Source organism: Sorex araneus, chromosome 8, assembly GCF_027595985.1.
Source record: "Sorex araneus isolate mSorAra2 chromosome 8, mSorAra2.pri, whole genome shotgun sequence".
NCBI lineage: Eukaryota > Metazoa > Chordata > Mammalia > Eulipotyphla > Soricidae > Sorex > Sorex araneus.
In genome coordinates this window covers 39,541-66,938 of record NC_073309.1, presented here as the reverse complement: position 1 = coordinate 66,938, position 27,398 = coordinate 39,541, and the positions used below count along the sequence as shown (strand labels likewise).

At 45.8% G+C, this 27,398-nt stretch overlaps 1 protein-coding gene across 1 annotated transcript in view; it reads right to left on the bottom strand.

Moving 5' to 3' along the window:
* Nucleotides 1–284: 284 nt before the first annotated feature.
* Nucleotides 285–27,398, bottom strand: part of PRDM7 (PR/SET domain 7) — a 45,842-nt gene continuing 18,728 nt past the window's right edge. The window contains 10 exon segments of the mRNA XM_055145556.1: nucleotides 285–428; nucleotides 1,006–1,019; nucleotides 2,033–2,226; nucleotides 4,578–4,645; nucleotides 5,044–5,315; nucleotides 5,821–5,922; nucleotides 7,082–7,238; nucleotides 8,648–8,697; nucleotides 13,419–13,526; nucleotides 13,714–13,837. Of these exon segments, the coding sequence (XP_055001531.1) occupies nucleotides 285–428; nucleotides 1,006–1,019; nucleotides 2,033–2,226; nucleotides 4,578–4,645; nucleotides 5,044–5,315; nucleotides 5,821–5,922; nucleotides 7,082–7,238; nucleotides 8,648–8,697; nucleotides 13,419–13,526; nucleotides 13,714–13,837 (1,233 nt within the window).

Below are 27,398 nucleotides of genomic sequence, written 5' to 3'. Positions count from 1 at the left end.
CATTCCTATTCCTGCAAATACTCTGTATGTGTCCTTTGGATTTTCTTTCTGTCCTGTGTTAATCTTGTCCATTATTGTCTCATGTTTATTTGAGCTCCCCATTTTACTGCTACGTAGGTTGGGAAAGGCTGTTGAAATCCTTTTTTGCCCCATTCTCTTAGGCAAAGGTTTGGACCTTCCTTTGGACTTATGATTTTCAAGTTTTTCATTCCATGGTTCGTCAGGTTTGTCATTACATGCATCAGAATGTTGCTGCCACTGGTTCTGATCACCTGGACAGAAATTCACTGATTTTGGGTGTGTTCTTGCAGATGTTCCTGGGAGAATTAAAGAGGGATGACTGTGTTCCATGTGACGACTGAGGAATTTCTGATTAGAGAAGGCGAGAGAGCAGCAGGGACACGGATAGATCTCTGGCTTTGGTTCTGCTGAAAGAGAAGGTTTTGGTTAGAGTAGATGTTGACAAGGCTGTTTGGGTCATAGCTCTGTATCCTACTAAACCTGTCCTAGTTTTTCTTATTTTGTTGATAAAGCAAGCCATGCCTTCATGCCATTTGTAGCCACTGAATTTTCTTGCAAAATTCAGAAAGCATATATTTAGGAACTTTTTGACGTAAGGTCTAGAAGTGACCTTTCCATATACAAGAACCTTGAAGTTATATTACTCTCTGATGTTATTTATAAAGATCTTTTATGAGATGTAATGACATTTGATTCCAGGAGGTGAAATTATACCTTGTGATTTCCTCTGAGGGGAAAGGTATTAATTTGGTTAGGAAGCACCTCGCTTGGACTTGTGCCAATGTGGGAGGCAGGATAGGGTTGTGATTAGAGAGATTATATGTGACTAAGTCTAAATTTGACTCTTTTCATATAAAAAGTCATATTTGGGTATTTGGGGGCTAGAGAGATAGTACAAGGGTTAAAGCACTGACCTTTCATGTGGCCAACCCCAGTTCAGTCCTGAACACTACATATGATTTCCCCATCATTGCCAGGACTGACCCCTGAGCACAGATCTGAACAAGAATAAGTTCTGAACACTAAGGGGTATGGCCCAATCCTTGTCCATCCCAATAAACCCTTAAAAGTTATATTTAGGGCCAGGATTATGACTCAAGTAGGTAAGGTCCTAGGCTTGATCCCCAAACACTGCATGGTCTTTTGAGTACTGCTGGGTGTGACCTGGCAAAGTGGGAAGAAGTATCAGCTCTGAATATAGGTTAGATCCCAATACTGTATGATTTTCCAGCACTTCTGGGACACCAGTCCCAAGAATTTCACCTAGAGTAGTTCCCAAGAACCATTGAGTTCGACACCCAATGCCTAAAGCATTGAAATGAAGAATTAAAATAAATGTATGGCGTCTTCCTCCTCCAGGAAGTATTCCATATTAGACGAGAGAATTGTCTAGGCCCCATTTACTGAGGGATGAATTCCTGCTGCCTCAACTAGACCATAAATTACTCTCTTAGGTTTCAGAAAATCAAAAAGTGAAATATACCCTCCCTTAAGCCTTACAGCAAGTTACATATTTTATTTCATTCAGTCTTATATGATAGAAATTTAGTTTTATTTACTTGCATACAATTTTATTTTTTAGGTTTTTCAGTTTTGCCTAGTTTTGCTCAGGGTTACTACTGGATCAGTGCTGGGGGCTCACACATTGCCAGGGATTAGACACAGGCTTCTGCATGCAAAGATGTGCTCCAGCAGCTGGAGGGATAGAACAGTGAGTAAGGTGTCCATGATTGATTCCTGAGCATAGGAATAAGCTTTGCTCACTCCACCCCCAAAACAAAAACAAAAAAAAGTAAAATCCCATGTTTTTGCATAAGTTGGAGGCCCCAAGGCTTCTGTGTGTCTGTCCAAGCTCCCTCCTTGTCACCACCCTCATAATGCCTGATGTTCTCCTGCTCTCAACTTGCAGTGCTCATTTTCTCACCCAAACAAATCCAAAATCTTTGCCCACTTTCCTTATCTTTGCTTTTTGGTGTCCACCTCTCCTGTCTCCCTGTTCAGCAGAACCTACCTTTGTCTGCTGTTAGTTCACTCTTCCACTTGCTGCCCCATTTGATGCCGAGTTCTTGGCCATACTCGTCTCCATACCAGACCAGCAGTTCACAGCCTGGCTTGATAATACGGCAGGTTCGGTAAAAGATCTGCCTGTGATACTGAAAGGCCACTAAATTCTGCTCCTCATAATCCCTGGCACAATTCACATACCTGTGATTGAGGAGGAAGCAACCGAAAACAGACCATAACTATAAATTCCCTTTTTTTTTTTTTTGGGTCACACCCGGCGATGCACAGGGGTTACTCCTGGTTCTACACTCAGGAATTACTCCTGGCGGTGCTCAGGGGACCATATGGGATGCTGGGATTCAAACCCGGGTCGGCCGCATGCAAGGCAAATGCCCTACCCATTGTGCTATCGCTCCAGCCCCATAAATTCCCATTTTCTAAAGCTATTTCCACTTTGGTTTTATTTTATAGTCATGCCCTCAACCCACCCCTGAGCCTGGGTGTCTTCACCAGGGCCCCTCAGAGGGGGTGGGTTGAGTTTCCCTCCCCACCCTGAGCAGAGCCCCTGAAGCCAAAGACTTCCGGAACCCAGCCACAGCCATGCTCAAGGCCCCTCTCCACATGTTCAGATGAGCCTCATGCATGAAGGAACTGACAGAGGAACCCAGGTGTGTGGGACCCAGGGCCGAGATCTCCAAGCCTGCTCGGATCAGCCCTCTTCCACCCAGATCCCGCATTTTCCAGTAGCTAGGCGGTCACACCCAGAAAATCCCGCCCCCCCCCCCCCCACAGTGCCATATAATCCCATCAACGGTCAACATCCAGAGACTATAAAACCAAGCTCCCGGAAATGAGGCTGCGTGGAAATGAGGCTGTGTGACGTCTTATAGCCTAGTTCTCTCTCTTGGAGAACATGGCAAGCTACCGAGAGTTTCCTGCCCACATTGGGAGAGCCTGGCAAACTCCCCGTGGCGTATTCATATGTCAAAACCAGTAACAGTGATGGGTCTCATCTCATTCCCCTGACCCTGAAAAAACGTCCAATGCGGCACCGTTGGGAAGGATGAGTAAAGAGAGGTTTCTAAAATCTCAGGGTTAGGACAAATGGAGACATTACTGAGACCGCTCGAGAAAATCAATGATCAAAGGGATGATGATAATGATGATGATGATTTCCATTTTGATTACCCATAAAACCTAGTGACCAAAATATTAAACAAAACCCAGTGTTTGGGTCTGGAGTTATAATATTGCAGGTCAGGAGCTTGTCTTGCATGCAGCTCACCGTGTTCTATCTCCAGCATCCTATATGATCCTCTGAAAATTTCCAGGAGTGATTCCTGAGTGTAGACCCAGGTAAGCCCTGAGCACCAGAGGGTGTACTTACCCTCAAAACAACAACAAAAAACGCCAGCATGCTATACTCCAGTATGCTCTAAGTTTTCAATGACACTGGAATGGGGGAGTATGGGGGTGGTTACCGGTGTCTTAACACAATAGCATAAACAAATAAAGGTTTATTTGCTTTCAGAATTCTCTGACAAAGTGAGAACCTCTAGGGCAGTTCTAAGTCTAGGACCAGATGCTGCTTATCCCTGTTCTAGTTTGCTGCCATCACAGTTCCTTTTAGTTATCCTTGCACTGTGAATTTACAAGATACTAGGAAAACCATAGTTTAATCCTAAAATCAATTATTTAACATCTGTCTCCAATAAATACCACAGAATTTACTGGAGACGGATGAGGGTTATGAGGTCAAAGTGAAAAACTCCACTGTTTAAACGAGGACACAGTAAGAGTTAATACATGCTGATTAGATCAATTAAAGCGTGTATCCAGTGATCCTGGAAAATCTAGGCTCCCAGGCATTTATTTATTTTTTTTTTTATTTTTTTTTTTCTTTTTGGGTCACACCCGGCGATGCACAGGGGTTACTCCTGGCTCTGCACTCAGGAATTACTCCTGGCGGTGCTCAGGGGACCATATGGGATGCTGGGATTCGAACCCGGGTCGGCTGCGTGCAAGGCAAACACCCTACCCGCTGTGCTATCACTCCAGCCCCGGCATTTATTTTTTGTATACATATTTTTTCTAGCATAGATATTTATATTTTAAAGACACATAGTATCTTTTATTCTCCCCCCCTTCCTCACTAACATCTCTAGAAAGGAAAGAGCACAGTGTGGAGAAACGAAGAGTATCAAAGGAGACCATTGATACAGACACAGAGAACTATTTCTCTGTGTCTGTAGCACTGTGCTCCTATCTATCCTATCTACCCCTTCCCATGGGCCCTCTATGTTCATGCAGAGTTTACTCAGTAGATGGTGCTAATAAGATTATCCCATCAATCCATGTGCTAGCACAAAAAAGGTGAAGCTCCATCAATCCATGGAGGTGTGTTGGGGGGAATGTGGAAAGGCAGAGGACAGGGAAAAATGTGCTTCTCATCAGCTAGAAGTACCCACTGTTGGCTGATGAGAAGGAAAGAAAGGAACGTGGGCTTGTGAGAGAGGAAGTCCTCTATGGAATTTAGAGCCTGTTGGTCTTACCTCATCCAATTTGCCAAAGATTCATCCACTCCATCCACATACTCATAACAGTTTCTTCCTTTGGTGATCTGGGTTTAGAAAAGGAAAAGCCTTTTTTGGTGGGTAGGGAATAGAAGAATGACATCCTCTATTGTCAGCAATGCTTTTCACCTGCATAGCCGAAATCTCTAATTGAGACCACATGATATGCTTCTTGGTCATTATCTAATCATCTCAGTTGGAATGCTTACTTAGAGCAGGAAATCTCAAGGTAGGAACTACTTCTCTGTGTCTGTAGCACTGTGCTCCTATCTACCCTTCCCATGGGCACTTTATGTTCATGCAGAGTTTACTCAGTAGATAGTGCTAATAAGATCATCCCATCAATCCATATGCTAGCACAAAAAAGGTGAGGCTCCATCAATCCATGGAGGTGTGTTGGGGGGAATGTGGGAAGGCAGAGGACAGGGAAAAATGTGCTTCTCACCAGCCAGGAGTACCCACTATTGGCTGCCTCTTCATCATTTGTGATCTGACCCTCGTAAGGGCCAAAGTGCAAACCCAGTGGCAAATCGGATGCTTCATTCCATATTCCAAGTCCAGCCTCGGGGATGCCTGATGGTCCAATTCTCAATCCATGTGGCAGAGTCAGGGCTGAGCGGTTAGAATGCCCCTTGGCTACTGCATTGTCCTTTACAAATATAGGCGATCCATGAGCAGAGCATTTGTTGATGAAGAAGTTCTGACAGTTCTCACAATCTGAACAGAGGGCAGAGGGATTAGGGAAAATATCATACATACTTCTGGGATCCAAAGAGGTAGTACAAGAGTTACGACACTTGGGGCTGGAGCGATAGCACAGCAGGTAGGGCGTTTGCCTTGCACGCGGCCGACCCAGGTTCTAATCCCAGCATCCCATATGGTCCCCTGAGCACTGCCAGGGGTAATTCCTGAGTGAAGAGCCAGGAGTAATCCCTGTGCATCGCCGGGTGTGACCCAAAAACCAAAAACCAAACAAACAAACAAGAGTTACAACACTTGCCTTGAATGTAACTAACTCCAGCTCTATACTAGGCACCACACAGTCCCCTAAGGAGAGTCAGGAGTAATTCCTGAGCACTGCCAGGTGTGACCCAAACTACATGCCCCCCTTGAATACATACTGCAGAACATAACTTCTAGAAGAGTCCAGCAATGACATCACTGGGGTCAAATTGTACCAAGACATAGAGTCTTCTTTACAAGTGAGCAAAAGGCAACTTACATAGGTAATCATCATCCTGGGGTTCGCTGATCTCCTGATATGCACGGCCCTTTCTTTCTCTTAAGCTGTACATCTTCACCTCTGGCTCCTTTCTCCTGAGTTCTGCGTTGGAGAAGAGGTGAGTGAGATTGATGAGGTTCTGGAATGTTAGTTTCTTTTTTCTTTTTTTCTAATAAAGATTTAATATCCTCCTACCAAGTTATGTCCTTCTATAAATTCTGTCCCCTTTTCCCTATCCCTTAATGACTGGTTTAGAGAAAAGGAGTCCACATTGACCACAGATGTCTAATTCAATTTTAATTACCATTTATTTCATATATCTATATATTAGCTGAGCCACACCCCATTATTTTATAGACTTTTCATTTAAAGAAGTTTTATTCTGGGCTTAACCCCCATTACCACATGTCCTCCTGGGCACTGCTGGGTATAGGCCTGGAAGTATCCAAGCACCATATACTGTGGCCTGGGAGGGTGGTCTGGATAATCTCTAGCATCGCAAGGCCCAAGCTGCACCACATCTTCAGACTTCAACACTGAAATGTAGGTCCAAATGGTTGAGAATTTCAGAACCCCAGAGCCTCCTGAGCACTGTTAGGGAGGGGCCCTGCTGTTCATTTGTAGAGCTGGAGAGATAGCTCAAAGGGCTGAATAGTCCCCTGAGCACCCCTGGGAACATTTCCTGAGTACACAGCCAGGATTAGCTCCCAAGCACTAGCAGGTATGTCCCAACCCCCCCAAGAGTAAAGAAGATTCATGCACAAATTTTATGTTGAGGCACAGTATGTGCAGTGAATCAAAGCCTGAATAAACAAGAAAGTATGGTTCCTATGACTGCAGAGGGATTTACTTGACAACTTGCATGTATGCATCCTCTGACATTCAATTTAATATTTTCAATCACTATATGTACTAAGGGTGGAGAGATAGTACAGCCAGTAAGGTGTTTGCTTTGCACACAGCTGACCTGGGTTTGATTCCAGCACCCCATAGCTAAGTGCTTCTAGGAGTGATCCCTGAGCATAGAACCAGGAGTATCCCCTGAGCACTGCTGGATGTGTCCCCAAAACAAACAAATCAGTGACTAAATGTACTTTACATACTAGTATCTAGTGAATATATAACAATTTTCTGGGACCCTAGAGCTAACTTTAGTACTCCATTTAGCCAGCTTAAATCACAGTGCAAAGTACATCCCACAGAATTAGGGCATGGTTTTTAGAAAATTTCTAAGAACTGAAGATTCCAAATGATTACTTACCCAATTTTGGTTTCGAATAATGTCCAGATGTACTAGCTTCTCCAGGAGGGAACAGTGGTTTCTGGGCTTGCTTTGTGCACTTCGTGTTTAGCAGAGTACGTGTTCCTGACAATTCCTTTGAGCTAGATTCATTACTAATGGGTGTCCTGGACCTTCCCTTCAAGGTGAGTCACATATTAAAAGACAGCATACATTTCTTTAATTACTTAGCACTCATACTGTGTTTTCTTTTCCTTTTTTGCTTTTTTGGGTCACACCTGGCGATGTACAGGGGTTACTCCTGGCACATGTACTCAGGAATTACTCCTGGCTGTGCTTGGGGGACCATATGGGATGCTGGGAATCGAACCTGGGTCAGCCGTGTGCAAGGCAAACGCCCTACCCGCTGTGCTATCGCTCCAGCCCCTGTGTTTTCATATATATGACTTCAATTAATACATCAACAGTATTGTCAATACCTAGAGCTTAAATTTCAGAGGGAAAAGAAAGGACCTAAATGGTATTGAATATGAGACTAGAACCCATGTCTTAAGATCTTTTCCCTTCACCTTTCTTTCAGAATTATTCTCCACAGGGCTGGGTGATAGTACCACAAATAGGGCACTTGCCTTGCATGCAGCTGACCCAGTCTTGAGCCCCTCCAGTAGTGATCCCATAGTGCAGAGCCAGGAGCAAGCCCTGAGAACCAGCATAAAACAAAACAAGACAAAGATAATAAATAAAGAAAAGGGAAATCTTCTGTAAGTGAATAGAAAGGGAAACTGAAAATTACAAAGGACCGAGCATCTGAAAATGAGGTGAAGGACAAGGGCAAACCATTTGGAATGCTGGTGATTGAAGTTGGGTTGGACACGTGCTACACAAGTACCTTACCTTCAGTACTTGGCTCTCAGAGGTCACTCTTGGAAATGCTTAGGGAGTCTCTGGGGTGCCAGGGATCAAACCCAGGTCAGTTGTGTGCAAGGCATGCACTTTAACTCCTTTATTATCTCTTTAGCCTCTTTTATTCAGTGTCAAGGCAAGCAGGCTAAGCAAATGATTTAAAAAAACATGCATGTAAAAAAAAAAACAAAAAAAAACATGCATGTTGCTTACTTAGTTTCATTTCTAGCACCACATATAGTCCTCTGAATCTGGCCAGGAGTGACCTCTAAGCATAGACCAAGTAGTAGCTCTTAAGCAACCCTGTATATATGACAACTTGGGGCCCACAAAAACCCCAAACCTAACTACAGGCTAACCAAAACAGGTGGTAAATTAACACTACTGCAAACCAAGCTACCTCATCAACTATAAAACAAGAACAGGAAGTGTTAAATAATATATAACATGTATAATGTAGTATTGTAAGAGAGGAATAAATTGTTAATCATTAATATATAATATTACACATATTATATATAACAATTCCATATGTGTTGCTATTAGCAATAGAAATAATGAATAATGATATAGCACATTGTGATAAAATAATCAGGAAAGTCAGGCAGAAGATTCTAGGATACTCTGCTCATTCTCCTATTCTTACCTGGGTTTAAATCCACAATGAAACTGGGAAACACTCACCTTCTGGTGTTTACTCTGCTCTGCTCGGAAGGCCACCCGAAGAGATTTGACTAAAAGATGAGGAGGAAGAAATGTTTTGGTTTGTAAATATTTCCAGACTCTGAAGATTCTTATTACTGGACACAGAATTCTGAACCTGAGATTGAGTAATGCAAGGATTAGCCAAATATGTTTTTTCTTTTTACTTTTGGGTCACACTTGGCAGTGTTCAGGAGTGACCCCTGGTGGTGCTGGGGGGCCATATGTAGGTTAGGATTGTGGTGGGATTTGTGTTTTTCAGCCACACCCAACAATGCTCAGGCATCTGTACTGCTATGCTCATTGCAGCACTATTCACAGTAGCCAGAATCTGGCTATTCCTGGGTCTGTGCTCAGTCACTCCTGGCCTCATTTGAAGACCTTATGTGGTATGTGGTTATGGAGATTGAACTGGGTTGATCCTATGTGATGCACAGGCCTTATCCCTGTATATCTTTTTATTTTGTTGGTTTAGTTTGGTGTTGGGGCCACACCCAGGAATGTTCAGGTTTTACTCCTGCTTCTGCACTCAGGGATCACTCCTGATGGAACTGGGGGGAACATATGGGGTGCAGGATATTGAACTCATGTGCATGACAAGCTCCTTGCATACTATACTATCTCTTTGTTCCCTGTTTGGCTCCTGAAAAATATTTTATGAAATATTTTCAAGGCCGATGGTTCGATAGGCCTATGCTTGGGGATGACCAGGGTTATACATGGTGTTACTCTGGGGATTCAAGCAACCCTGTGGGTTGAATTCAGAGACTTACACATGCTGAGCATGTGCTCTATCATGTGTATCTCTCTAGTGGTACATTTACTATTTTAAAAAAATTGATTGGGGTGCGAATGATATAAGGCAGTGGTAGACCACAAATATAGTACGTGTGAAGTCCTGGGTTTGATTCCCAGCATTGCAAAAATAAATAGGTCTTTCAGGACCAAAATACTCAGCAAATTTGGAATGGAAGAAATTACCTTAAATTATTAAAAGAATACATAGAAATCCACATTTAATTTCATAATCAATAATAAAAACAGATCTTTTTTTTCTCCTAAGATAAAGAACAAGGCAAAGATGCCTATTCTTTGTTTAGGAAACACCTGTCAATATTCAGGGGCCATTCTTGGATCTGTGCTAAGCAATGACCCATGGCAGTGCTCAATAGATCAAATATGGTGATGGAGATTGAACTAGATTCAGCTGCGTGCAAAGGAAGTACCTGAACCTCTGTACTATGCCTCTGTTCTTTTTTTTTTTTGGTTTTTGGGTCACACCCGGCGATGCAGGGGTTACTCTGCAAGAGCCAGGGGTTACTCCTGGCTCTTCACTCAGGAATTACCCCTGGCGGTGCTCAGGGGACCATATGGGATGCTGGGATTAGAACCCGGGTCGGCCGGGTGCAAGGCAAATGCCCTATCCGCTGTGCTATCGCTCCAGCCCCTGCCTCTGTTCTTAATATGATTTTTTTGGGGGACGTACACCCAGTAATGCTCAGGGGTTATTCCTGTCTCTGCACTCAGGAATAACTCCCTGTGGTGCTCAGGGGACCATATGGGGTGCCGGAGATCAAACCCAGGTTGGCAAGTACTTTACCTACTATACTATCACTTCAGGCCAAACTGACTCTTCTTGTTACTTCTATCTAATATAATATTGGAAATTATAACCAAAGTATTAGGTAAGAAAAAGAAAAAGACAGAGGCATTCAATTTGGAATGTAAGAAATAAAATTTTATCTATTCACAGATGACATGATCTTATGTGTATAGAATTCTGATGATCTCTTTTTCTCACAAACACACACACACTGGCACACATATACACTGACACACAGACACACACACCTTGTTAGAACTAGTCAATGAATTGAACAAAATTACAGAATTCAAATTAAACACTAAAAAACCAATTGCAGGGGCTGGAGCAATAGCACAGCGGGTAGGGCACTTGCCTTGCACGCGGCCGACCCATGTTCGATTCCCAGTGTCCCATATGGTCCCCTGAGCACCTCCAGGAGTAATTCCTGAGTGCAGAGCCAGGAGTAACCCCTGTGCATCGCCGGATGTGACCCAAAAAGCAAACACAAAACAAAAACAAAAACCAATTGCAGGGGCCAGAATTACAAATCTGGACTAATGATCATGCTTGTATGCGTGAACTTAATGAACTTTTATTTTATTTTTCCTTTTTTGTTTTTGGATGTTTTGGGTCTACATCCAGGAGGCTCAGGGCTTACTCTTGTCTCTATGCTTAGGGATCACTCCTAGCAGGTTCAGGGATCCATATGGAGTGGTAGGGATTAAACTTGGGTCAGCCCTACTTTCTGTATTATTGCTCTGGACCCCTGCATGTAAAGTTTGATTTCTGGCACCACTTGGTGCCTAAGCACTTCTGTGAGTAACCCCTGAGCACTGAACCAGGAGTAACCCATGGCATGGTTGGGTGTAATCCAAAAACAAAAAGTAATTACATTTCTACGTACTAGCAAGCAACAACCCAAAAGAAAATTGAGAGTGACACTTTTACAGTAACAACAAAAATGGATGAAAAGTTATGAAAAAAATCTAACCAAGGAGATTTACACAAGGGGGCAGATGATATGGCTCAGTATTCAAATGTATGCTTTGCAGTGTAAAAAAACATCCCAATTAAAAGATTTACACAATGAAATGTATAAATTACATAATTTAATTTCTCCATCTCTCTCGAAGAGCCTGGCAAGTTACCGAGAGTATCCCACCCGCACTGCAGAGCCTGCAAGCTCCCCGTGGCATATTCGATATGCCAAAAACAGTGACAAGTCTCACAGTGGAGACATTACCGGTGCCTGCTCGAGCAAATCGATGAACAACAGGAGGACAGTGCTATAATGCAATGTAAAATCATAGATTAAATTTATTAATTTTGGGGGCCATACTATGACTATAAAAGAACAGAGAGGGGCTGGAGAGATGGTATAGATGGTGTTGCTCAGGGGCTATTCCTGGCTTAGTACTTGGGAGGCCACACCTGCCAGTGCTCCAGACCATTGAGTTATCTCTCCAGCCTATGCTTGAAGCTTCTGGTTTTGCTTATTCTATTTTTGTTTTGTTTAGGGATTACTCTTAGATCTGCACTTGGGTATTACTCTTAGAGGGACTCAGATGTGGTGGGTTGCTCACATACAGAGCCACAGCCTTACCCACTGTACTCTTTCCAGCTCCTGAAAAACAATCTTATAGTATATCGGATAAGGTGATTGCTTTACACGTACTTTACTCATGGTCGCCCCCAGTATTCGTGTGACCCAACAGCCACCCCCATCCCCACTCCCCACCAGAATTAATCGGTCCCTGAATGTACAGCCAAGGAGTAAACCTTGAGCACCACCAGAAGTGGCTACAAAACCAAAAAGGGAACAAATCAAATCGGAGTAAATGCTCTGCATGTGGGTTCAGTCCCTGGCACAGCATGGTGCCAAGCATGAGCCCCAGCGGAGTGACACCCAAACACAGACTAGAATTTTCTGCAAGCACGACCAGGTGTGTCAAAAGGAAGAAAGAAGGAAAGAAAGAAGGAAGCGAGGAAGGAAGGAAAGAAGAGAGGAAAAAACTAAGAACAGTATGGATAACTATGCAAGAACAGAGAAGCACCACCAGGTGGAAGGAGGGAAGGAAAAGGGAAGGGAGGAGGGATGGAAGGAAGAAAGAAAGGAAGGAAATGCCTAAGCACAGTATGGATAACTATAAAAGAAGAGAGAGCGGTTGGAGAGATGGTATAGCAGGTAAGGCACTGACCTGGGATCGGTTAATTTCCGGCACCACACATGTTGCATGGGGGAGGGAGGGAGGGATAGAGGTGGAGAGGGAGAGGAAGAGAGGAAGGGAGACAGAGTGAGAAAAAGTGAGTGAAAGAGATTGATAGAGATATTAGTGAATAGGGACCCAAGAGATAGTACAGTGGGCATGGAGCTTGCCTTGTATGCCTCTTACCCATGTTCAATACCCAGCACCACATATGGTCCCTGGAATCTCACCACAGTGTCCTTGAGCACAGAGCCAGAAGTGAGCCCTGAACATCACTGAGTGTGTCCCCAAAAAGCAAAGCAAAGTAAATAAATAAGGTTACAAATAAAACTAAGATATTTCAAAGTCACCTGCCAATCCTTTCTCTTTTTCTTATGGATAACTATTATTAGAGTGGTGCAACTTACTCATATTTATATTTTCATAATTTGATTATTAATGTATCTAAATTACTAATGTATGTAGTATAGCACTTAAATATATGGCTGGGCATGTCACTCAGCAGTAGAGCACTTGCTCTACTTGCATGTTTAGGGACTTGGGTTCAGTTGCTAGCACTGTAAATAAAAACTCAATTTTGTGCCAGACAAATAGTACAACAGGTAGAGCATTTGCCTTGCACATGGTCCACTCAGATTTGATTCCCAGCACCCCATATGATCCCCCAAGCACTGTCAGGAGTGATTCCTGAGCGTAGAGTCAGAAGTAAACCCTGAGTACTGCCAGGTGTGACCCCAAACAAAAACAAAACAAAAATAATTATTTAAATCATGTAAAATATGTAATGTTTTTCATAATTCAAAACTGTATGTATAGAATATCCTTTTACTGTCTTGCACATTTGTGTTTTTTACAAAACATTGTTACCTTTATAAAAATTATAGCCTGAGATCCAGCTGAAACCTAAACGTAAACCAAGTCAGTTTCATGAAGACATTTTTGAACCCTCTGCCTCCCTCACCTTGCTGATTCGGTGTCCATTCTTCATCAGACTCCTCAGTGTCATCTAACTGAGTTTTGATGGCTTGTCTTCGGTGACTCATAAATGCTGGTCGAGCTGCTCTGAGACCTGGAAACAAGAAAAGTGTTTTTCTAGAACAAAGCAAAATGATCTAGCAGCTTCACATAACATCAAAGAACAAAATCTTCCTTTACATCTGTTTCCACACAGAAGGGAGTAGCCTAAGCTTGAGGTAAACTAACACAAGGCTTGAAAACTCATTCCCAAGGCTCTGGCAGCCATCTCTCCCTGTTACCTATAGATATTAGCTCCTCATAGTTCCTCTTCACATTCCTGTGCCGGATTTTCTCCCAGTCTCCCATCTCTGCCCATTCTTCCTTGGAGAAGTACATAGAAATATCTTTGAAAGCATCTTTGGACTAGAAAAGATATGGATTCCATTAGTGAGTTACAGTTACAGAGTCATCTAGGCATTCTTAATTGGGTTTGCTGGGTGCAGCCTGCGGCTTCTGGGTGGGATCTGTGAAACAAACACAATGACCCCTTTCCCAGAGTGTCCTGATGAATAGGACATGTCCCTGTGTAGTTGATGCTTACACTATGTCCCGTTCTCTCACGTCCAGAAGGACCAAGTGCTCCCCTCTGTGTACATGCAGAGAAGTTTACCACTCCTTATCACCAGGATCCTCTCCACATCTCTCCTACCATCTACCTTGGAGCCTGGTGCAGCTCTGCCCTGCCCCACCTCCCACTCCTCTTACCATGGGTTTCAACATTAGTTTTCTTGCCTTTCCCTGAGTGTTCATCTCTGCTGGCCTGTTCAGGCTCATGGTGACAGGACCCCTGCCTGTAAGACTTGTCCAGACCTCCTGGTCTCCGTCTCCAGATCAATAGGTCTGTGGAAGAAGAGGCTTCTAAGAGCAAACAACCTAGAGCACTGCCCAGAGCCAGTATCCATCATGATTAGGTAGGAAGAGGTGGGACCCCACAATGACTAGAGGATGCTGAAAAATGTCTGAAGGGTATTGATTATCAATTCCCTGTCTAAGACAGATCATCCTGATGTTAATTAGACGTTACGACTTTAATTTGTCACCATCCTGCCCATCTAAGGAAAGGCAGCCAAGAGGTGACCCTGACTTTGGGTGTGTAATGAGGTGCTGTAAGGGAGGAGGCATGGTGGTCCCTGACATGGTGGGATCCCTGTAAGGAATGAATGTTCATTGTGGAAGGATATTGAGCTTTTCCACCAGGAAATTATGGAAAAATCTGGGCTTAGAAACAACACCAATAAGAAATAATGAAATTGTGCCAGATCTATAGTCCAGCAAGGAGGGTTTGCTTTGAATGGGGCTTACCCAGGTTTGATCCCCAGCATCCCATATGGTCCCCTGAGCACTGTTAGGAGTAATTCCTGAGTGCAGAGACAAGAGTAACCTCTGAGAGTCTCTGGGTGTGACCCAAAAAGAAGGAAAAAAATAATGAAATCATGCAATTTGTTGCAACATAGATGTAACTGGAGTATCTTAGTTAAGGGAAATCAGAATGACACGTATGGGAAATGAATGGAAGGTAGCAAAGGTGGAAAAATCACTGGTTATAGATTTCAGAAATAAAAATTCCAAGTTAAGTGAAATGGAGGGGTAAAACAAGAAGATGAGGTCTGGAAATATAAGGGCCACATGGGCCAGGGGCCTTAGGCTTTTTTATGATGCAGAGGCCAGCTGTCTACATCTAAGCCACTAAATCCAATACTACCTTAATCTTGGGACTCAAACTACGACAATTAAATTAAAAAATGTATCTTTTAAGAAATGGAGAGGTGGTAAGCATGGAGGATGGGGCGGTGGGTGGCTGAATTGGAAGTGGGATTATTGTATGTCTGAAAACCCATTGCAAACAACTATTCAAGTCCTGTGTCTAAATAAAAGAAAAACCGAGCACCAGGGCCAGCAGAGGCTTGCGACGTGGGAGCCTGTCAGATGTCGGGCACAGGATCCCTCAGCACCACAGGCAGCGCGCGGCCGCCGAGCCCAGTCAGTAGCGCTGGAGACTGCATGGGTGGCCCCAAAGTAAAGAGGCAATAAGCTGGGCGGAAGGACGGGGACAAGGCTCATTTAGAAGGCACTCAATGTGCCTGTGAGTCACCGGGACCGCGGCGACACGCCCTCAGGACCGGTCTCTCAGGCCTGCAGGCTGGGGGTCTTTCCTCAGGGGCGTCCGCTCCCCGACCTTTCTGTTAGAGCGGGTCTTTGAGGTGAAGGGGCTGGGGCTCTGCCCGGTTCTCTCAGGCCTGCAGGCTGGGTCCTTCCTCAGGGGTGTTCGCTCCCCGACCTTTCTGTTAGAGCGGGTCTTTGAGGTGAAGGGGCTGGGGCTCTGCCCGGTTCTCTCAGGCCTGCAGGCTGGGGGTCCTTCCTCAGGGGCGTTCGCTCCCCGACCTTTCTGTTAGAGCGGGTCTTTGAGGTGAAGGGGCTGGGGCTCTGCCCGGTTCTCTCAGGCCTGCAGGCTGGGGGTCCTTCCTCAGGGGCGTTCGCTCCCCGACCTTTCTGTTAGAGCGGGTCTTTGAGGTGAAGGGGCTGGGGCTCTGCCCGGTTCTCTCAGGCCTGCAGGCTGGGGGTCCTTCCTCAGGGGCGTTCGTCCCGACCTTTCTGTTGGAGCGGGTCTTTGAGGTGAAGGGGCTGCGGCTCTGCCCGGTTCTCGGCAGCCCTGAGGTGGGGCGAGCCTGGTCTCTGTTCTCAGATAAGGGCCTGAGGGAAACCGGCGGTACCTGGAGTATTGGGGGTGATCTGGAGCATTAGATCCGTTTCCCTCTGGGAGTCTTTGAGGCTGCAGTGCTTTGGGGCATCCTCTGAGGAGACCCTCCCACGACCCCCGCCCACCCCTCCCCCGCCCCGTGACCCCTCGCCGGGTCTGTGGATCTAGTTTCCTTGGAGCTGAGGGGCCCCGGGGCCTCCGAGCAGGAACTGGAAAGTCTTGGGCTTGGAGTTCCTGAGCGTTTCGCATAGCTAACCCCTACCATTGCTCCGCACCGCCGAGGACTCGCCGGGACGCCAGCCTTCCCGCTCGAGGCGCCTCTCTGTGAAGCCTGGTCAGCGGGGAGCGCCCGGCCAATTGGCGCTCAGCAGTGGGGAAAGGGGTGGGGCGTACGCGAGCCCTGCCTATCAGTCTGCCCGGCCGCCCGGCCGGCCGGAAGTCCTGCCCCACCCACTGGCATCTGTCAAGAAGCCTGGAACTGGTTGTGCATGCCTTTCACTCCAAATGATGGACCTGGTGCAGGAGCCCGGGCTGCTCACTTCGTGCCCTGCGGCTTGCGTGTTGGGGATTATGCCAGGGACCCCCTTAGGAAACAGTATTCTCTAGCTCTTTTTTTTTTTTAATTTTATTGAATCACCATGTGGAGGGTTACATAGTTCTCAGGATTATGTCGGTTATACAATTCTCAAACACCCTTCCCTTCACCAGTGCCCATCTTCCATCACCAACCCCCCCAGTATACCTGCCGCCCCCTCCCACCTCCCCAGTTCCCACCCTTGTACATGATAAGTTTCACTTCATTTATGCCTTATCTCGATTACATTCCATGTTTCAACACACAACTCACTACCGTTGTTGGGGTTTCCCCCCAAAAGAAAAGCAGTCCTATTGCCAAGGAGGCATTTGATAGTTCTCCACTGCTAAGAATATAGAGATATTAAGTCCCGCTGTTTGTTACATAACTTTTCTTTTTCCCCCTTGCCCCGCGCCACCGAGTTCACGCCTGTTTAGTAATCGCCACGCTGCCTGACAAGGGAAAAAAAACCGAAAAGGATGGTTATTTCCCGTCATCAGCAGGCGTGGGGCTCTGGCTTAGTTGATAGACTAGTAGAGTGTCTGCAAGCAGTTTCTGGAACAGAAGGTCTTGCGCTGGTATTGGCTCCGGCTCGAGATTCCACCAGCGTCCCACTGTTCCATGTACATAATTTTTCCCCTTATATCCCATTCCCACGCCACCAGGTCTGTTTGCTTAATGGACATCACACTGTAGTTGACGACACGCCGCGTTTCTTCCCGAGAAAGAAGGAAATTTCTTCTCAGCCGGCGTGGGGATATAGCTTAGTTCAGTCTAGAGAGATGGCTACCACTTTGATTGCCTTCAATATTTCAGCAACAGACTTACTATTCTTGTTAGGATCTCCCACAAAAGTCCGACCCATTAAAAAGGGAACCATTACATATTGCTGATGCTGCGCGGTTTTGGGTTTCTGTATAAAGTCCAGGGAAGGTACAACCAGAAATAACATCACTACAAACTTTTACCCTTTTATGGTGCTCATAAGATGGAGAAGCCTAGAGAGAGGCTCGGCGTCTCCATTTTGCGCTCAGGAAAACCTCGGATCCTGCGCTGTGCTCAGGAGGGAGGAGTTGAGAGAGAGAGAGGTTAAAAGAATTGGGGGATGCCCGGTTCCCACTGTTTCAGCGCACCGTGGGGTCTCTGGTCCCATGCCGGAATTAGTTCAGTGGGCTGCTTGCTTGGAGTCCAAGGGCGCTTCCTTGGGCTCTTCCATCATGCTCGCTCCACAGCCGGGTCCCTCTTTTTAAAAGTTTTGAAGTGTCGGCGCATATGCTGCCTGAGCCCATGTGCTGCTTGCGCCCACATGGCCAAGCACATGTGTCGAGAGCACATGTGTTGCCCGCATCTCCCCTCTTGAGATGTGTACTCTCAAGTTGCTATGGATGAGGTTCTATTCATGGTTCTATTCATTCATAGAATGAATTAATGTTCAAAGAACTTCTATTCATAGTTGTTATGAATAGCAACTATTCATAGCAACTTATTATAGAAAATAAGCTTCTCTGGTGGAATATGGGCACTGGTGAAGGGACGGGTGTTCGAGCATTGTATAACTGAGACATAAGCCTGAGAACTTTGTAACTTTCCACATGGTGATTCAATAAAATAAATAATTAAAAAATTAAAAAAATAAGCCTCTCATTTTCTATACGTTGTTGCATATGATCACCATTATGTACACAGTTTAGATGCTTTATTTTTCTACTTTTTTTCCAACACCTTAAATCACGAGAAGGGCCTTCTATTCAAGAAATCCACCATTTGCATTATTAAGAAAGTATCTTTTTAAAATATTTTTTATACTTTTTTTTTTTTGCTTTTCGGGTCACACCCGGCAATGCACAGGGGTTACTCCTGGCTCTGCACTCAGGAATTACTCGTAGCGGTGCTGGGGGACCATATGGTCTAAATTCTCTACGCATTTTGTTATTATAAAGCAGCAATTTTTGCTGCCATTTTTGTCTTTTAAGGAATTTACATTGCCAAGAAAGGCTGGATTAAAATTTTACCTTCCATCATGCCCTCAACCCTCCCTCGGCCCCATTTTCCCAAAACGATCAACAGCAAGAATCCGGGCCAGCGGCACTGCAAGCCAGAGAATGCTCTGGACTCAAGACTGGGCCAACAACACTGCGGTGCCAGATGGAGAAGGTGCAGAGTCCCCGTCTTCTCCAGATGGAATCCTGGCGACACTGAGCTTCTACTAACACGGCTCTGGTTTGTGGGACTGGGATATCTCTCCAAACCGTGCAGCCGCATAAGCAGCCTTTCCTGATATCCAAAGAAAACACTCAGAAATGGCTCCGTGGGGTGGAGCCAACACAGACACCAGGTGGCCCCGGCCGCCGAAAGTCACGCCCTCGAACCACCCTCGGCGCCATCTTGCCACATTCAACAGAGAAGAACCGGACATTCCGGTAAGCAACTCGGCCCGAAGACTGCTCCAGACCCCAAACCGGGCCAGCAACACCGGGGAGCCAGACGGAGGAGGTACGGCCGGTACGCCTTCTCCAGATGGAGCCCCGGCGACTAACACGGGACCCCGCTTTTGGGGTGCTAGGAACTAAGGGCAACTGAGTCGAGAAAGCAGATGCCCAGGAGTAGATCAACTCTCAAGTTACAAGAGCATAATATTAACTGTCTCCCCGTGTCCACACAGAAAGGACATTGCTTTAAGGTAAACTATGCAAAAGAGAGAAAAGCAATATTTAACTTACAATACAAGTTCAGTGTCCTAGAAGGATCTGATCTTACAAGTTAACAGAATCTGATTAGGGGAAAAGGTGATTAATTGGTTGGGGAGGAGAGTGCAGAGAAGAGTTTACAGATAAACAGAGGAATGGGAGTGTCTCCAGAGTGTTTAAACCTAAGCTCTCTGTGGCAAGGAAGGAAGGATATACCAATGTTATCCTAAAATGTTTAGAGCTATACTTGAACAGTTTTTGGCATATCGAATATGCCATGGATAGCTTGCCAGGCTCTGCTATGTGGGCGGGATACTCATGGTAGCTTGCCGGGCTCTCTGAGAGGGATGGAGGAATCGAACCCCGGTCGGCCACGTGCAAGGCAAACGCCCTACCCACTTATGATAAAAGTCCCCACAATCTTGCCAAACTCATAAGAAGCAGGGTAGTCACTGGTCACTATTTATTTTGTTTGATTTGAGGGCACATCTGGAGATTCTCAGAGCTTATTTCTGACTTTGTACTCAGGGATCACTTCTGATGGGTATGGGGGAACTATAGGAGATGATGGGGGTTGAATCTGGGTCAGCTGTGTACAAACAAATGCTCTACCTTCCCTTCTGTACTATTGCTCCAGCCCCACACACTGGTCAATGTTTATTAAAGTTAAAAAATTATTTTATAGCCCCCCCACGTGTGCACAGGCATATCTTACTGGTAACTTTAGAATTTGTTGCATTATAGCAAGGGTCGTGGTTTTCCCGATAAGTATGTGGCTCTTCTGTTGAAACTATAGGTGTGTGGGCAGTCTGTTTTTGTTTGCTGAGTCCCAAAAAGAGTTGCTTTATTTTATTTTATTATATTTTATTTTTGCTTTTTGGGTCACACCCAGCGATGCTCAGGGGTCACTCCTGGCTCTGTACTCAGGAATCACCCCTGGCCATGCTCAGGGGATCATATGGGATGCTGGGAATCAAACCCGGCTCGGCTCAGTGTAAGGCAAACGCCCTACCTGCTGTGCTATCACTCCAGCCCCAGTTTTTTTTTAATTTATTTTTTATTAGTGAATCACCATGGGGTACCATTGCAGACTTACAAACTTTTGTGCTTGTGTTTCAGTCGTACAGTGATCCCTCCACCCATCCCTCCACCAGTGCCCGTTTTCTACCACCAGTGGTCCCAGCATCCCTCCCCCTCCTCATCCCCTTACCCCACCCTGTGTAAAAATAAAAATAAAAAGAAAAGGCGCGCAGGCGGCGAGGCAGGCGAAGGAAGGAAGAAGGCCAAACTGGTTGCTTGATCGGTTTATTTCATGTCCATCTCCATTCTCCTCTGATTTTCCTCCTGCTTCTTTCTCCCCCATCCTACTTCATTCTCTCTCTCTCTGCCTCTCTCCCGGCTCTCGGTCTCTCTCTCGATCTGTGGATCTGGCCCCCGTGGATCTGGCCCCGTGGATCTGGCCCCCAACCCACTCTTACAGCCTAGTTAAATCTCCACAGCATGAGGGGGTTGGGGCATACACATAGGTGTGGTCAGCAATAGGGTAAGGTTCTTTTCCCTCAGGGGATGCTTCTCCTAGGACTTAATTATCTTTCAGCAGGAGGATCCACCCAAGAGCAGAGTCCCATGAATGTGTTTCTCTTCTCCTCAGCCAGCAAACATATAAGAATTCATAATATGTGGGGGCCCTGCCCTGTCCAGCAGGTAGGACCCTTTGTGGGACTGAGAAGGGGACGCAGCCGAATGAACAGACGCAGAGACAAAAGGAGGAGGAAAGAGAGAGAGAAAAGGGGCTTTTATTCACTGGCAGCTACAGCATTTATACCTGCCTGCTGGGAGGCAGTGGTATGGTATACGTGCCTGGACCCCCGTATGGGTAGTGGTCAATCATAGATAAACAATGGCGGGGCAGTAAGGTCAGCAAGGTCAGCAATGGCAGGAAGTTTAAGTAGGCCTCTGTTTGAAAGAAGCCAGGCTCTGTAAAAATGGCTCCTTACGTCTGGCTTCCTATATCTGGCTTCCTACATCTGGCTTCCTACATCTCCCCCTGTTTTGTTTTAAATTAACTGTGATCAGGGGAGGCATTGTCCGGTATCCCTTGTAACAAAGAAAAAACTCCATTTTTGCAGGGAGAGGAGGGAAGGGATGATCGGGTCTATGCAGGGGGCTCCTCACAGGCCCAATCGAACCCTGGTCTTGGAGTAACCTCTATGCTATACCGGAATACCTCACAGGGAGCCGGGCCCGGGTATCAGCCCTCCCTTGCAGTGCTTTGCCTGGCAACCTGATCCACTATAAGGAGTCCTTGGGAGCCCGGCATCCTTCAAGGTAAAGAACTGGGGAAAGATGAGGTATGAATCTGAACAGAGGCATCAGCGTTCTGCAAATCAAGCATGATAGTGAACCTATATAGGCTTGACTTTAATACCAGATAAAGCTGATATAAATATTTAGAGCTATTTTCCAGCATCTCTTCCTTTTCTGTTTACAAAACGTCAAAGATCATAATAGTTCCGATGGGTTGCAGATTTAGTGTCAGCTACTCTTTTATGAAGGAGGCAGAATCCTAAGACCATTAGAACAAACATGATCAATAAAGCTGTACCAGCACTACCGATAGCATGGGTAATGCTTTGCCACCATGACCTAGGGTCAAGACCCTGTAATGCATCTGCAATGCTCTGGGCTAGGTTTTCATACTGAACTTCTGGGAGTTTATCCTTAAACACTCGAACAATCTCATTCTGAAGGGCAAGAGTGTCTAGAGACATGTTTCCTTTCAAATCTTGCAAATGGTATCTAATTTTTTCCCAAGTGTAAGCGGACCCATTATATCTATGGGGGGTGATACAGACAGAGGAACTATTCCAATCACAAAACAGTCTCATTTGCTGCTCTAAAATATCAACCCGGCCCTGGACCCAAAGTAACGCTTGTTGTAGAATGTCCAATCGTTGTTCAACATCATGGTTGACAGTGGCCTGCATTGTCCAAAGGTGATGAGAGTCATTCTGCCATGTTTTGACAAAATCATGTGTCTGGACCGAGGTTTGAAGAGCTGTTCCTGCAACAGCAGCAGTAGTGGTTACAGCAATGAGTCCCAGGACAGCTGCAATCAGGAGCCCAAGGAATCGTCGGGAACGCCGGAGCAGTCGTGTCACGACTTCAGTCAGGAGCCCTTCAGCGGGGGAGCGTTGCCATTCTCTGGTCAGGTTCACTGGCAGCCATATATGTGATCTGGCCTTTAACAAAATTATACTGTAGGGAGAGTCTTGGATTGAGAGGGAAGAATTGAGACAGGTGAATAAGGCACAATCACGACAAGAAACCCTTTTTCTTGCAGAGTCAAAAGAGAGGGTGCCACGAGCAAACACATAGGGATGCTTAACACATGCTTGCATGTGGAAAGAGGAGCTATGACTGATATTATAGGTAAAATTGAACTGCTTAGAGCCCCACAAGTAACCATCCCAATAATGGCCAGGGCTTAAGGCTGCAGCCACCTTCCATAAATCAGTGTGTTCCGGATAGAGTGTTCCATTACATATAGCTCGAGGGCGAGGCGGGGCATATCCCCAGTCATGCCATTCCAGCAGTTTTTGGGTCTGGATGTATACTCTTGGGATGGAATTAAAAAGGGTGATAGTCCATTCGACTGCAGGGAGAAAATGACATTTAATATAATCAGAATCATCAGCACAGTCAGGGACGAACTTGCCTTTAGGTCCCCAATCTATCAGCTCATAATCTTTACGATAAGATAGTTTGCCCAGTGGGGACCGGCATTCTGTCCACTCCCTGGAAGAGCCTTTCCAATCTTTCATAGAGATGAACTCACAAACTGGAATGGGAGGTTGACCTAGAGAGGTTAAGTTAGTGGGTGTAACATCAATGGAAAGAATACGTGTAAGAGAAAATCCAGGAATACGTGTGAGAGAAAATGCTTTTTGCGAGTGATCAGGGGCATTATAGATTAGGGGCTTTGAGTGATCAGGGGTAGTATAGATTAGGGGCTTGGTATGAATCCAAGTCTGAGGGCGAAGAGGGAGGCAGGGAGGCACTCCAATGCAAACAGGGTCGAGTGAGTATCCTAGAGAAAAATTAAAAGGTGTTCCTTCTTCATTCGGCAACCGAGGCATCTGTGAATCCCACGGAGAGGGTAAAAGAAGGGAATTGTTAGTCCAGACACGGGGTCCTGACATGGTCCAGTCCACAACCTGTAAAAGTGGAGGGTGAGGGACATAAGTCCAATAGACATGTTCAGCTTTACCTACTACGGGAATGCAGAACAAGACTGCCAGGAATAGGTTTTTAGGGAAAAAGAAAGTGTAGGGCACCCTGGGGGTATTTTCTCCTTCTTGGACCTGATCCTTGATGTGGCCCCAGAATATTTCGCAAAGGCTAGAGGCCTTTGTCTGGGGGCTTCTTCTGCCAATCTGTAGAGATTGCATCTTCTTTGGCAGATCCTCTGTTGATGGAGGTTTCTTCATTTTCAGCCAGGGCAGTGGCGTTTGCCTAGGAGAGAGCAGAAGGAACACTGTCCTCAGAGGATTCATTTATCCTCTGGGCGGAGGTTGGTTCAACCAGAGCAGGTGCGTCAACCTGCCTTATCAGTCGTTCAGGAAGCCAGCGGGCTGCACCACCAGCAGCATCAAATATGCAGGCTGACCCTCGGCCCCATATAAGGACTGGATCGGGGCCCTTCCATAGACCACTCAGAGGGTCTTTCCACCTTACTTTTGCGTAAGTGGGGCTGGTGGAAGTATGCCAAAAACGGTCCGCCGCGCTGCGGCTTTCTTTATCCAGTATGAGAAAGTTCACAACAAACAAAGCATGAGATAGTAACGTCTTGGGGGAAAGCAAGGCTGGGTACAGTTCCTTTTCTGTCCGGAGCTTCTGAATATAGGATTTAAGCGTGAGATGAGCTCGCTCCACTATCCCCTGCCCTTGAGGGTTATAGGGGATCCCTGTACGATGGGAAATCTGCAGCTTCTTGCAAAAATGCTCGAACTTTTTTCCAGTGTATCCTGGACCATTGTCTGTCTTTATTAGCTGCGGTTTGCCTAGTACAGAAAAGCAGTACAGGACATGAGCAATAACATTTTTTGAGGCCTCTCCAGTCTGGGCTGAGGCACAAATAAACCCACTGAAAGTGTCAATGGTCACATACACATATTTAAGCTGCCCAAAGGAAGGAATATGAGTGACATCCATTTGCCAGATGGCATTAGGGACTAGTCCCCGGGGATTGACCCCTAAGTGAGGCACAGGCAGGAGAGATACACAGGAAGGGCACTGGCGCACAATCTGTCGTGACTGCTCACGTGTGATTTTAAACATAAGGCGGAGAGTTTGAGCATTTAGATGGTGAAGGGCATGTGCAGCCGTGGCCTCCTGCAGCGGATCTGTTTTTAGAGTTAGTGCTGCGAAGGATCGGGTGGCCAAGTGATTGCCTGTTGCCAATGGCCCAGGGAGGTTAGTGTGGGCACGAAGATGGCCTATGAAAAATGGAGCTCGCCGGGAGTGAATACACTGTTGGATTTGCAAAAACAATAGTGTTGCAGAAGAGGAGGGCTTTATGTAACTAATGGTCTCCAGTAATGGTATGGAAAAGGCCACATAAGCACTATCTGTATATAAGTTGAAAGGAAAAAGGGAAAAATTTTTAAAAACCATTAGAACAGCCGTGAGTTCAACCAGCTGAGCAGAGGATTCCTTTGTGGAAAAAGAAACAGTCTCATCCTCACAGACATAGGCAGCCTGGCCGTTGGAGGATCCATCAGTGAAAATCACTTTAGCCCCAGGAATAGGGCTGGATTTGGTGACAACAGGAAAAACCCATTGATGTAAAGCCATAAATTGTATCAACTTATTGGGAGGGTAATGATTATCTAAAACTCCTGAGAAGGAGGCGCAGGCAATAGGCCAGTCATCGGTATTTTGAAGAAGCCAGTCTAAATGTTCCTTATTATAGGGTTGAATAATAGAAGCTGGTTCAAGACCAAAGTGTTTGCGAGAAAAACCTCCTTCCTTCAATAATTAAGGATGCCACTAAGAGATAGTAGGGTACAAGAACTTTCTTTGGTGTGGCAGGAAGGTGAATCCAGGAAACAGGGTTTTCCTGCCAAATTAAGCCCGTGGGAGAATGGGAAGTAGCAAAGATAAGGAGGTGAAAAGGGCGCTGGTAATCTAGAGAACAAACAAAATGATTTTCAATTGCCTTTTCTATGAGAACTAAAGATTCTCGGGCCGCTGGTGTCAGACTTCGAGGGGAAGAAGGGTCAGCATCACCACGCAAAAGGTCATAAAGGGGCATAAGGTCTCCTTTTGTAAGTTTGAGATAAGGACTGAGCCATGTAATATGCCCAAGCAGTTGTTGAAAGTCATGTAGTGTCTTTAACGAAGTAAGCTTCAATTGCGTTTTCTGCAAAAGTGCACGGGACCCCTGGAGGCGGAATCCAAGAAAGGTATAGGGGTCAGCAGTCTGAATTTTATTGGGGGCAATTTGAAAGCCAGACTGAGTAAATGCACAAATTACTTGATTGCAGCAGAGCATAGTGGCCTGTGGATTAGATCCAGCAAGCAGTATATCATCCATATAATGAACCATATAAATGTCGGGCCATTGTGCCCTGATGGGAGCAAGAATTTGAGCCACAAATTTTTGACACAGTGTGGGACTATTTGCCATTCCCTGGGGTAAAACTTTCCATTGAAAACGTTGCATGGGCTCTTTATAATTAGTAGCTGGTAAACTAAAGGCAAAACGGGGGCGATCGTCAGGATGCAAGGGAATTGAGAAAAAACAATCTTTTAAATCGAGTACTATCTTATACATTTCTGAAGGAATGGCTGCTGGGGACGGCAGTCCAGGTTGAAGTGCCCCAAAAATGACCATGGTTTTATTTACTGCTCGTAGATCCTGTAGCAGTCGCCAACTGCCGTTTTTCTTTTTTATAACGAAGATGGGTGTGTTCCAGAGGGAGGAGGTAGGCTCTATGTGCCCTGCCGCGAGTTGTTCCTGCACTAACAGCTTGGCGGCCTGTAATTTTTCAATAGGGAGGGGCCACTGGTCCACCCATACAGGTTCATTGGATTTCCACAGGATCTTATCAGTATGGGGTGCAGGAGGAGCAGTGGCAGTTACTGAAAAAAACCTAGGCCTGTGCGGTCATTTTTCACTGGGGCAAGGGCTAGCGGCGCAGGCATGCCCTGGAGGTTTTTACCTAAACCTTTTCCGGGAGAATAACCAGCTGCGAGGAGCATGTCTAGGCCCTTGGTGTCAATTAGTAAAAGGTCCATTTGTGAAAGAATATCCCGGCCCCAGAGATTGACAGGGAGTCCGGGCAGAACATAAGGACGTACAGTCCCGGATTTGCCCTCCTTGGTACGCCAATCAAGCGGGGATGAATTTAACATAGGGTTTTGGGATTGGCCTATACCCTGAAGGTGAGTCAGCAAGGGGGTGAGGGGCCACTCTTTTGGCCAGTCTCTTTTGGCAATTATTGTTACGTCTGCACCAGTGTCAATCAGACCTGAAAGCTCCTTCCCGTTGATTTCTAAAGTCATTATGGCTTTGTGACCAAGAATGCGCTGGGCAAAGAATGCAAAAGTGTCTGGCACTGGGGGTGGTTCTTCTTCTGCTGTTATAGGAATGAGTAATAGCTGTGCTAGCCGCGTGCCAGCGTCCAAGACAGAGAATGGGGAGGTTGATTCAACTACTACTCCAATCTGCCCTTGAAAATCAGCATCTACAATCCTGGGGAGTACTTGCACATCCTGAGCAAGCATATTGCCTCGTCCAATAATTAGGCCGAAAGTTCCAGATGGCAAAGGGCCACAGGCATTGACATACACTATCTGCGGGCCCTGTTCTTTAACTAATATTGTGCGGGAGGTGGCACAGAGGTCCAATCCGGCTGAGTAGGGGATGGCTTTGCAAAGGGATTGGACGCCGATAGGCTG